This window comes from Pan paniscus, chromosome 19 (assembly GCF_029289425.2).
Source record: "Pan paniscus chromosome 19, NHGRI_mPanPan1-v2.0_pri, whole genome shotgun sequence".
Taxonomy (NCBI): domain Eukaryota; kingdom Metazoa; phylum Chordata; class Mammalia; order Primates; family Hominidae; genus Pan; species Pan paniscus.
This window is the reverse complement of record NC_073268.2, coordinates 80,220,960-80,233,657: the sequence shown is the minus strand read 5'-3', so window position 1 is coordinate 80,233,657 and position 12,698 is coordinate 80,220,960. Positions and strand designations below refer to the sequence as shown.

General features: G+C 48.5%; 1 protein-coding gene across 1 annotated transcript in view; it reads left to right on the top strand.

Moving 5' to 3' along the window:
• Positions 1–11,497, top strand: part of ERN1 (endoplasmic reticulum to nucleus signaling 1) — a 91,757-nt gene extending 80,260 nt beyond the window's left edge. Inside the window, exons 18-22 of the mRNA XM_003811362.6 lie at positions 1,403–1,550; positions 2,620–2,747; positions 5,140–5,263; positions 5,696–5,763; positions 6,423–11,497. Coding sequence (XP_003811410.1) covers positions 1,403–1,550; positions 2,620–2,747; positions 5,140–5,263; positions 5,696–5,763; positions 6,423–6,635 — 681 coding nt within the window. The 3' untranslated portion in view covers positions 6,636–11,497. The remainder of the gene's footprint in view (positions 1–1,402; positions 1,551–2,619; positions 2,748–5,139; positions 5,264–5,695; positions 5,764–6,422) is intronic.
• The last annotated feature ends 1,201 nt before the right edge of the window (positions 11,498–12,698 follow it).

Genomic DNA, 12,698 nt, shown 5'->3' with positions numbered 1-12,698 from the left:
TTTGAGAGCAGAAGCCTGGTTTTTAACGCTTCATGACCCAGTCCCTTACAGTTGAATCCACCACACCAAATGCCGCAGCAGCTCTTGTAACCACTCCCTTTCCTTTATCAAGTCTTTCTAAAGATTCAGCTTACCTCAGACTTCGTGGCACTCATGTTTAACAGCTTATGGAATATCCAAATTACAAGGACAAGTGGCAATAATAAGTTTGGGAAAGAACATAATTGGGGCCAGGCAGGTAGGAAAGATGCCTCTTCACCTTAGTGTTGTCTATGCTGGGGACAGCAGGCTGCAGAGAGTGTGGGGGGCGTGAAAGACCCAGAGAGCTCTGGGAGTCAGGGGCGAGCTCCAGCTGTGGTGGCCATGTTCCTCCTGTCCCGAATCCAGCACCTTCCTAAGGGAAAATCCAGTGAGGTAGAATAAAGCATGGTAGGTTTGGAGATTGGAAGACCTGAGTCTCATCCTGGTTTATCACATCCAGCAGTGACCCTGAGCTTGTCATGCAACCTTTCTGTCCACGTTCTCATCTGGGGATGAAAGCATTTGCTCTGCTTGCCTCACAAGGTTGTTGTGAGGCTGAATGAGAGTGCTGTGTTGTTCAAGGTGTGTCTCCTCCAGCATGGGAGGTGATGAGCCCCTGCTTCCTCACACTAGACCCTCACTTCACCTGGTGGAGAATCTCAGAGGCAGGGCCTACTAACAGGGACCCAAGCTGTGCTCAGGAACCACCCTGGTATTACACCCCAGGTAGCATGAGCTAAAAAACACAAACGTACATTTCCCTCAAAGGAAGCTATTCTGTAGACACAGAATGGTTTCATGGGATAAGTGAGAGGCTTTCTCGGATTAACATCAAACATGACCTCCTTGGTAACTTGTCAGATAGTTTCTTTCTAGGGCTGTTTTTGAATCGTAAGCTGTTTTATTCACTTATTAGCAATTTTGATACCTACTGTGTGCAGGCACCATTCTGGGCCCTGGGGGTACAGCAGGGAAGCAACGACACAGAGACCCTGTCTGTGAGCACTTTCGTGTTGGGGGTAAGGAATATATAACAGCCAGGGGGGCTTTTGATGGGCCAAGCACTGTCGTAAGCAACCATTTTTGCATATTAATGCATCTCTTTTGACAACAGCCCCATGCTGTCAGTGTCCTCATCTCACATGAGAGGGAACCAGGGGCTTCCAGGTGGCTCCAAGCCCAGGTTCTCCACTGGGACCTCTGACACCCATGCAGTGCTGCAGGTTAGCCCTCGCTGCTCTGTGCAGCTCACGTATGTCAGCTGATTCTCCCAGGACACCTTCTAGGTAGCAGAAGCAGCAGCAATGCTCCTCCCTCCCTGACTGTGAGTGAGGATGAAAACTCTGCTCCCAGACCTCTCACGCCTCATGTCTCTTTTCAGACCTACACGGTGGACATCTTTTCTGCAGGCTGCGTCTTTTACTACGTAATCTCTGAGGGCAGCCACCCTTTTGGCAAGTCCCTGCAGCGGCAGGCCAACATCCTCCTGGGTGCCTGCAGCCTTGACTGCTTGCACCCAGAGAAGCACGGTGAGCGGTCCAGGGGTTGGGGTTGGGAGCAGCTCCTCAGCTGCCTCAGGTGGCCCTGCAGAGCTGGGCTGGTGCCACCTTTGCACTCACAGAGGCCCTGGTGCCCCAGCTGCTCACCCCGCAGGCCTCAGGACCTCCAGACTTGTGCCAAATCTGGTAGAGGGTTGGTAGGGTTATCTCTGGGGCGCCACCTTCTAAAGCTGAGACGCTCCAAGGTTCCTCCAGGTCACCAACTACTTGGGTGACCTAGGCAAAGCCCCCTTTGGAGACCTTCTTTTTCTACCTGGTGACATGAGGGTTGAATAATCAGAGGTCCCTTCCTGCACTGGCATTTGGGAAGACAAATTGTCTTCTCTCTTGGGATGGCGAGTGGTCAGTAGGTGCAGTCCGTGCTGGGCTGGGGACAGACAAGCTTTATCCTCACCCTCCTGGTCTCCTGGTATGGGTGCAACAAGTCTTTCTTCCAGACTTCAGGTTTTCCTGGGTGGTAATTGGCCCATGACACTCCAGTGCTGCCTTTTGAAAAAATTACAACTAAATTATTGTTTTGTTTATGCTTAATTTTTCTTATTATAGAAAACACAGATTAGCATAAAGGCCCATATATTCCCATTATACAGGGATGAATGATGGCTATTGATACCTTTGCATATACGTTATTCCAGTCATTTATCTAGACGTGTTTGCATATTTTATAAAAATACAGTTAAATCCTGCATACTGTTTTGCAGCATGCACGTTTTTCAGCGTCACCTTGAATCTCTCTCCACGTCAATCCATATTTAGTCACAGCCGCACTTTAACAGCTCATGGCCCAGCGTAGGGAGGCACCGTAGTGTATCCACTTGGGCCTCTGATACTGGATATTTACAGTCACTTCCTTCACAAACCATGCAGTGAGGACTCACCTCATTGGCTGAGGTTTTGTGTCTGTTCCTAATTATTTTATTGGAATAAATTCCTGTAGATAGAATCATAAATGAGAGGGTGTGCAGCTTTTTAAAGTTTTTGGTATTTCACTGTGGCTTTGGACTGGTAGTCATGAGTTGCTTATTTTCCTCCTTTATAGAAGACGTCATTGCACGTGAATTGATAGAGAAGATGATTGCGATGGATCCTCAGAAACGCCCCTCAGCGAAGCACGTGCTCAAACACCCGTTCTTCTGGAGCCTAGAGAAGCAGCTCCAGTTCTTCCAGGTAGAGACGTCTGTTCTCTTTATCCAGAGTCTTCATTTAATGTTTTTCAGATTTTGAAAATACAGAAAAGGACAAAGAATAAAATAAATTGCCCATTACCCTAAAACTGGAAGATAATCATGGCTGATGTTTTAATGTTTTCTTCATATATAAAAGTATAATTGGGATCTAACCGTATATACAGTTTCAGAATCCCTTTTTTTAACTGTACATGATATTCTAAGTTTCTTTCATGTTAAAGTTCTAAAATTCCAATGACCATAGTATTCTATCGTATGGATGTGCCATAATGGTTAAGCTTTATATTATGGAATTTCCAAATATATAATACATAAATGTTTAAATGCTATAATGAGCACTCCTTTATTCATCTCTCAGGTTCAATAAATATTAACCTTCACCCTCTCCCCACCCCAGGTTATTTCGAAGTAAATCTCAGGCATCATATAATTTCATTCAAGTGTCATAAGCTTATTTATTTATTTATTTATTTTTTTGAGACAGCGTTTCACTCCGTTACCCAGGCTGGAGTACAGTGGTGCAATCTTGGCTCACTGCAACCTCTGCCTCCCGGGTTCAAGTGATTCTCCTGCCTCAGCTTCCTGAGTAGCTGGGATTACAGATATGCACCACCACGCCTGCCTAAGTTTTTTTGTATTTTTAGTAGAGATGGGGTTTCACCATGTTGGCCAGGCTGGTCTTGAACTCCGGACCTCAGGTGATCTGCCCGCCTCAGCCTCCCAAAGTGCTGGGGTTACAGGCATGAGCCACCAGGCCCAGCCCAAGTGTCATAAATTTCAGTGCTTTCTTATATTGTATTTGTTTCTATCATCTTTTACACAGTCTTGGCCCAGATCTCCTTTTGCTTAAAATAGGTTCTGCAAAGTTAGAACTCCTTTGGTGATTTGACTGTTTTAAAGCTTTGTGACAATGTCAGGTGACTTTTGAAGAGGTAATGTGTTTTTCAAAGTCTTCCATGTATCAATTGAACATAACTCACCCGAACGCCTCCTGCCCAGCACGTGGCTCTGAAAGCAGGCTTGTGGGGCAGTGCTTTTCCCCTTGGGTCCAGGCAGAGTGCAGCTTGGTGGGCACCGTACTGAGAAGTGACCATCATGCTCTCCTGGGGTCTGACTGGGGCCTTGGCCAGAGGGAAGCCCCCAGAATGTAAGCTCCTCGAGGACAGGAGTGCTTGACTGCTGCATTCACTACTGTGTCCCTGCCTCCTAGGGAAGACACTGCCTGGCCCAAGGTGGGGGCTTAGTAACCATTCAGATGGATCGGGTTGGGAAGAGTTTAATGCTGTCTTCCATGTTGTAGCATATGGATTGGTCACTGTGTCCATGGACATAATGTGAAAATTCTCAAGTCCATATGTCTTCCAGGGACTTGTGAAAACTAACCAGGTCATTTTGATCGCAAAATATAGAACAGGAATAAAACCCACACAAAGGGACCTTCACCCACCAAGGGACAGGATTTAAATGCTTAGTATCTCCAGGTCATATGTCTCTCGAACACACCTGGCTTCCACTCAGGTCATTTAGCCGTAACAGCTTTGCAGCTCAGACACGTGTGTTCCCAGTGTACCCAAGTTGACAATCTAACCTCTCCACAGCTTCTCTCTGACAAGTGTAAATTAGGAGTTCAGCCAGTCTGGCTTCATCTTCATCATAGAAAAGGCTGCTCTGAGAAAAGGGTCTCCTAAGGCTACTTAACATTGATGTAGACAGGGCTCACCACTTCCTGTGTCCTCAGCTGTCGACCTGTCTTACTGGTGGGACTTCAAGAGGCCATACTTGGGTGCTTCCTGACCCTCTCCTTATTACCAAAGTCAAATGCAGAGCAAGGTTTGAATCCCAACAGGAGCCCCTGGAGCCCATACTCTTGCCACCAAGTTTCCTCTTGGAGAAGAAGGCCCAGCTTCACAGGTCTTTTCTACTGGTGGAGGGAAGAGTGGCAACCCTCCACCAGTTATGGGCTTGAGCATACCCTGTTTCAGTGAGTAGACAAAGCACGGGATGCACATCAAATCTGAGCTTTCCTTTTCTTTCTGGTTTTGGTTCATTGGATATAGATTGCACTTGCGGCTCCGTACACATGGCGTGTGTGTGCACATGTGAAATTCAGGGTATGCGTTCGTGGTCTATATGCAGGTGTACTCTGTGACACCTCTCTGACATGAGAGAAGCTCTCTGTGGGCCTGTGCTTCGTGAGGAACAGAGCAGCTCACAGGGAAAGTCATGGATGAGGGAGGCAGGGGGCAGGGTGCCTGCTGCCCAGCTCTGGGGCAGGCTTATGTGTCAGTGATGATCTGTTACTGAGTCCCAGTCGCACAGCTCTCAGCATCTCCAGCACTGACCATCATCTGCTGCCCTTGTTTCTCTCACAGGACGTGAGCGACAGAATAGAAAAGGAATCCCTGGATGGCCCGATCGTGAAGCAGTTGGAGAGAGGCGGGAGAGCCGTGGTGAAGATGGACTGGCGGGAGAACATCACTGTCCCCCTCCAGACAGGTGATCATGCTGCAGCGTGTGAGAGGGCAGGTTGCAAAAGTCGCTGCCGCCTTTCCAAAAAGTAAACGTGGAAATGGCCGCTCCAGGCTGTTCAGGCCCCACATCCCACCTGTCAGGTTTGAGACTTTCTTGGGTGTGTCCTCTGTGGTTTGGTTACACTGATGTGTGTATCATTTTTGTTCCCTAGAGTGACAGGTGAGTGATGGTGTCGTGCTCTAGGTGGTCAATTCTGACCTGGGTGTGATCACCAGGTGGGGTTCAGGGGGACATCACCCTTGGGTTGGATGGGAGGATCTGCTCCCATGCCTGGGTGTGGAGTGACCTCACCTTTCAGTCTAACTCCCTAATCCCCAGGACCCCATGCATTGTTTTCTTTTAAAATGTATTAGTTTTAAATTTGATTACCCATTGCTTCCCTCAATGTTTTTCTAGACCTGCGTAAATTCAGGACCTATAAAGGTGGTTCTGTCAGAGATCTCCTCCGAGCCATGAGAAATAAGGTAAGCAGTTTGTAAATACTGGGGAGGAGACCCAGTGGCCATGACATGGACACCTTCCTCCTTTCATCCATTCTTTATAAATCTTTTATCTGTACTGGCATTCTCATCTCTCAGGAGCTAGGCGGCTTCAGCTGGACTTGACAAACTGCAGGCTGTTGCCTCTCTTATGCTGATTTTCCCTTCAGGGACGTAGGTGCAGGTGAAGCTCCGGGAAGCAGTGCTCTGCGGCCCATGTCCCTCGTGGTCTCTGGTCGCTGACTTTTGTGGGGCTCTCTCCCTGTCTGATGCAGCCACTGTGTGTAAACATGTATAAACATACCTCAAATACGGGGACCCCGCTGGGATGGACACTCCAATCTCAGGCGACTTTACTCCTCCTGAGGTGGCCAGGAGTGTCTCCAGGTCCTGACTGTCACAGAAGGCCTGAGCACCCCCTGGACTGGCTGGGCCTTGCTCACTTCAAGGCCTCCTCCTGAGTGAGGGGAGCAGGCGAGATGACGGGGCTGGATTCTTGGATACGTAAGCCTTTTTTCTTTTTCTTTACCAAAAACCAACACTCACATTCTGTCTCTTCCTTGCATGATGAAAGGGTGTTTTGCCAACATTTCCCGAGCTTTCTAACCCCTTTCTAATCTCCCGAGCTTTCTAACTCTTTGCAGAAGCACCACTACCGGGAGCTGCCTGCAGAGGTGCGGGAGACGCTGGGGTCCCTCCCCGACGACTTCGTGTGCTACTTCACATCTCGCTTCCCCCACCTCCTCGCACACACCTACCGGGCCATGGAGCTGTGCAGCCACGAGAGACTCTTCCAGCCCTACTACTTCCACGAGCCCCCAGAGCCCCAGCCCCCAGTGACTCCAGACGCCCTCTGAGCGAGGGCGGCCCCTCTGTTCTGGTGGCCCCAGCTGTGACTGAGGGCCTGGTCACCACAATTAGAGCTTGATGCCTCCCGGCTTTGCAGGGACACCAGGCTTCCCAAACCAAGTGCCTTGAGCTGCCTGCTCTGCAGCCCACAGAGGACAGTGCTGACCCCAGGAAGTGGGAGAAGTGGCCCCTCGTGACCTACAGGGAACTGGGAAGATGCTGGCCCCAAAAGCCTTACGGTCATGATGTCTGCAAAGGAGGGCCTCAGAGACAGCGCGAGTAGCACCCCCAGCCATCTACTGGATAAACTTGCTTCAGACTTTTTAAATTCCTGCTTAATGTCAGTCTACAGGCCTTTCAGGAAGGGAGAGGAGGGAATCCTACATTTTGCTTGTGTGCTGGGACAGCTAGGCTGAGATGCACCAAGTACAGCCTTCACTGGAGACCGGACTTGAGAGGTGGGGGATGCTGAGGAGGGGGAGGACGGAGTTCAGAGGGTGTCGTCCTGCAGTATGAGATTTCTCATTGATCACAGATGTGCCCAGAGTAGCCCAGGTCACTGTTAACTAGTGTTTCTGCAGAGGCAGCAGGAGCCATGAGCATGAGGCGTGGCATTAGGGACCGGTCAGCTATGCATGCTGGCAGGTGTGGTTGTGTCTGCAGGTCTCAGAAATGAAGAGGCTGCTCTGTTCTGGAGGCAGCTGTGGCCCAGTGCCAGTGGCCAGAACAGTGGCCTTTGGTGGGTGTGTCCCGGGCCATCTGGGGTGGTGCTCAGGAGCGCCTGGGGCAAGAGGTAAAGAGTTCCCTGGCCTTCAAGGAGAGCAGCGAAGACCCAGACAGGGGCTAGCCTTCAGGACCAGAGGGAGGCCGCCGAATGGGACCCTCCTGGTCACCAGGAGAAAGCCCTGGGCCAGCGAGTAGGCAGTCAAACTCCTTCGTCCCCAAGGCCGGTGGAACAAGAGGCTCGTGGTGAGTCAGGGCCAGGGTGGGCGGCCAAGGCCAGGGTCACCGTGTGCTTCATGGGCCAGCTTTTTTGTTTTTCTTGGCAAATTTTAATAACTATATTTTGATTATACTGTAGAATGCTATGTCAGCATAAGTAAGCTAAACTTGAAGCTTTCTTGTGAAGAATAAATGCAAGATAGAATACATCTTCTATTTTTTGTGGTACCAAAAATCACCATCCCCTCAAGAGAGTTCATGTATAGAACATTCTCTAATGCTGAAGAGTAAAACATTATAGCAACACTATGTAAATGTATTGAACAGTATCAAAGAAATAGTCTCTAAATTGTTTGTACCATTTTTTTTTTTCTAAACTTAACATAATTTTTAGCTTTAGTTTCAGTCAAAACTTTGTCTTTTCTCTCCCGAGAGCCTTAGAGGTTAAAATGCAATCAGCCTACCGTGTAAGGAGATGTTGTCCATGTACTTTCTCCAGCCAGTTGGGGGATCATTGCAGCTCAGGCCTGGTGAACTCAGAGATTCCATTCAATATTAAGAATGGGATTGTTGAATTTTACTCACAGAGAAATCACTGTTTCTTCATGTTGTAAGATGTTTTCTGTTTGTGTATTTGTATCATGGTTACTCATCAAAAGCTCTCATTCTGCCTTTGTAGAATTCAGTTCCCTTCCTTTCATCATAGCTAAAGTGACTTTTTTCCCTACTATTAACGTGATCCTACATCCTTAAATCTCATCGATTACCTCACTTAGGCCTTGGAACCTTGGCCCTTGGTCGGTGTCCTTGGCGTCTTCTAAGCAAGGCTGTGCGTTGTTCAGAAACGTGGCCAGACTGCGTTTCCTGCTGCTCCCATGCTGCATGCCAGGTGGCCTGAGACAGAGCTCCCCATACGGCTGCAAGGTGCTTTACCTGTGGGCTTTGGCAGTAACCCAAGAGAGGATCAGAAGGTGGAGAAGGTGCCACGAGTGATTTAACAGGACTGCCACAGGGAGTGCCCCCCGCCCAGCTCGTTCTCAGCACAGGTTTTCTCTTTGGGAGTACCCAGGTGACTTCTAGTGACCCAATTTTGTGTCATCTCCCTGTTTTAGCCCCACTTGCCTAGAGACAACTGTTTCTGATGCCTTTTCTGCTTATCATACTAGTTTCTAACCACCCAGATTTCTCAAAATCATTTATTCAATGTATTTTATTTGAGCACTTAGTGTATTGAGCTAGGCAGGATATAGGGTGCTGGAGATACAGCGATGAACAAGACAGGCAAAACTTCCGCTTTCCTAAAACTTGTGAGAGTTTCCTAAAACTTGTGAGAGAGAACAATAAAAAAGTGTTGCTGCCACAAAGAAACCAAAGTGTGTGGGGAAGGGCGCGTGTTTGCGGTTTACATCTCTTCTGTCCCAGAATCACAGGGATCTGGTCCGGTCACCTCTGGTCTTTCCTCTTAGTTGCCTTTAGGAGCCCTGGTTCCCGTCCATCCTCTGGGGGGTTTGTTTGAAGAGATCTCGTGTGGGTACTTGTCATGAAAACACCTTGGGCATCATCTGGTGTATCCAGTTCTAGTCTCGAGAATTCTGGTTTCCCACTGTGCTCAGCAAGTGGAAAGTTCTTTTCAGGCCAGAACAGCTCTGCACCATCACATATCGTGTTGCGGCTTAGCTGTTTGGTCTGTAGTTCAGGTTATGGGACTTCTCCAATCCTGGAAGGCTGTTAAACTTTTTAGAAGTACTGTACGCTATCTTCAAGATGGAGCTTGGTCACATCTGTTAGGAATCCAAAGGACACTATGACTTATTTAAATCTTGTCTTACTAAACCTCTCTTGGGCACGTGTGCCAGAATTTCTCTTGTTGCTTCTTGAGTCTTTTTAATTTCAGTGTTTTTTCGTTTGTTTTTTGTTTTTTTGAGACAGAGTCTCGCTCTGTCACCCAGGCTGGAGTGCAGTGGCACGATCTCAGCTCACTGCAACCTCCGCCTCCTGGGTTCAAGCGATTCTTCTGCCTCAGCCTCCCGAGTAGCTGGGATTACAGGTGTGTGCCACCACGCTCGGCTAATTTTTTATATTTTTTTTAGTAGAGACGGGGTTTCCCCATGTTAGGCAGGATGGTCTCGATCTCCTAACCTCGTGATCCGCCTGCCTCAGCCTCCCAAAGTGCTGGGATTACAGGCTTGAGCCACCGCACCCGGCCTAATCTCAGTTTTTGAAGTGCTCCACAAGTCATTAGGCACCAAAACATTTTCACCTGGGGAACATTGGCATTTCCCTGATTAGCTGTGAAGCAATCTAGCGGCTAAGTGTGAAATCCTGGGTGCGCAGGTGTTCTCACTCCCGCCGTGTTCTCAGTGCAGTGGTGGTCAGAGGCCCTTCCAGGGAGACATCACTCTGATCAGTTACAGATAGATGTTCTGGAAGATCTGCAGGTGAGTAGATCCAGCAGAGTTTCTTCCCACCAACTCTAGAAGAAAGGGCCTTATCAGAGTTGACCCCGAGCCTTTGGTAAGGTTTTGTGTGCATGCGATTCAGTTATCTTTGGCAATTCTTTTCTTGCTGCAGTGAGAGATTAATTGGTTGCTGATCAAACCGTTCATGCAGATGGGGGGACCTTTGGATTGTACGGCTTTCTCCTCTTGGCTGCTTTCTTTTTAGGAAGTTGGACTTTGGCCAGGTTTGGCTTTCCCAGAGCCGTTCCTTTCTCTGTCCTTTCCTTGGGTCCTCATGGTGTGCCCATTGGATCCTTGGCCTTGTGATCCTCTGGGAACTGGGGGCCAGTTCCACTTTTGCAGCCTTCTGTGCTGGAAGAGAAGCCCAGCGCCCTGGAAGGAGCCTCTTTAAGTTCCCCATGTCGCTTTCTCTCTCTGCTCTTTTAGTGTCTGAGATTGCCTTTCTTTGAATTTCCCAGTGTTTCTTTTCCTTGTCCCTTCCCTCACCAACCTGGAGTTATTTTGGTTGACTATGTCCTGGCTTTGGCTTCTCCTGGCAGGAAGTCATCAGGCATCCTCTCCAGGTGAGCCGAAATTCCGCCCTCCCAGGTTGGACATCATCTTTTGAACCTGATGGTCTACTCCCCTCCTTCTTTATGAAACAGTGATTTCCCGTGAGTAACTCTGGTTCTGATTTTTTGTACCGGCGCTTAAATTCTTTCTGTAGACGTTGGAAACCCACAAAGAACGTGACTGCAGTGAGCCTCCCACTGGAGCAGCCTTAACCAACACTTTGGCCAAAGCCCCCCCACCTCCCCTGTGTACTGTGTGTGTGTTTGGTGGATACAGTATTCCTTTTCAGTGTCCCTAAAGCTGTGATGGGGAGTCCCCACTTACCTAGAAAGCATTACCAGTCACCTACTCTGCATTCTCAGATGTAAACCTTGTGTAGTGTTCTTTTTGCAATGACCTATTTATTTAACCTATTTATATTTATTTAATTTTTACTCTGAAATGTATCCAGTTACAATTGTACTTGCTTAAAGCACATCAGATTTGTTTTGGACAACACCCTTGACCATTTTAAAACTGGAAAAGTGATACTGTATCCTTCCATGGGATGGATGCTTTACAGTAGTCTTATTATTAAAGGGTGATTAATTTGGTCGGGGTAAAATGTTAATTTTTAGGTGATTTTTAAGAATTCTGTGCCATTATGTCTTCTGTGTGGATGGTTAATTGTTTAATTAGTACGTGTTAATTGTGTGATACAGTCTTCTTTGTGGAACCCAAAATCCTCTTTTTAGCTTTATATTTTATAAACTGCCAGATTGTACAACTTTTATGTGCATTTTTAAAGCTTGAAGACATGAGGGTCATTATCTAAGTTAAACAGCCTATTTTTGTGCCTCCTGTACAGTTTTATAATTCTGCTGATGGCGGCATCTTATGTCGAGCCAACCACAATAAAGGTAGTTTTAGATTTTGGAGTCAGTCTCATTTTCTTAAAGATTCAAATACCATTCATTCTCAGACAGGCTGTGCTCACTGTCCTTCTGGGTGGCCGGGGCTGGATTATGAGGCCTTTGCAGCTGGCTCGGCCGGTGGGGGATGGGTGTCCTCATGTCCACAGCAGGGTCCGGGGACTGGAACACCCTCCATGGTGGCTGTGTGTCAGAAAAGCTTCTTTGAAACCTTGCAGGAAGTTCCCAAAAGTACTGATTTGGGCTGAATTCCAGGAAGGTGGCCAGCTGGGACAGTCATGCCACGTGGTGAGAATTGGGCTTCAAAGCAGAGTTTGGGGCATGTGTACAGTAGGTAGGATACCAGACCAGGAAACCCAGGAGGGGAGAAATGCCATTGAGGCCAACAAGGGCTGGGAGTGCCCCCAAAGAGTGGGTCAGCGGCGTGTGGAATGAGCTCAGCTGACGTCTGCTTGGACTTTGCAATCCTCCCAACACACCTGCTCCTTCCCCTGCACCCTCTCTATGGAGAAATCAGGTGAGGCTCCACTTGCTCTTGCAGTGCCAGGCCGGGGGCAGCTTACAAGGGAGGACCCCAAGGGCCCACCTGCCCCAGGACAGCTTAGCGGGGGCTGCATCCAGGCTAGCTCCTGCCCTCCGCAAGCTCCACCTGCCACCATCCCATCCTACTCGCCTCACGCCTCGCAGGGCACCAGGAGCGACCCTGAGGCCTCTGGACACACACCTCCTCTGAGATGCAGTCTTGGACACAGCCAACTCCAAGGGTGAATGAAGGGCGGTGAGGTGGTGTTGTGCCACCGGTAGAGGGTTGTGACTGCAAGTTGCCCAGGTTCTTGGCGTTTTGAACAAATAATTGGACAAAATGCCCAGAAAAGCACAGAAAGAATGAAGCAACAAAAGAACGAAAGGGATTTATTGAAAACAAAAGTAGGCTCCACAGTGTGGGAGCGGACCCAGGCAGCAGCTCAAGGGCCCAGATACAGAATCTTCTTGGGTCCAAATATCCCCTTAGAAGATTCCCATTGGCCACTCATGCTCACCTCAGGTAAATGAAGTGGTAGCCTGCAATCAGTTGGTTGCAGACAGCAGCCAACCAGAGGCTTAAGTGAAGTTACAAAGGTCACACCCCTGTGCGAAACATCTGATTGGTTGCCAAAAGCAACCAATCAGAGCCTAGGATGAAGTTACAAAGTTATACTTCTATGCA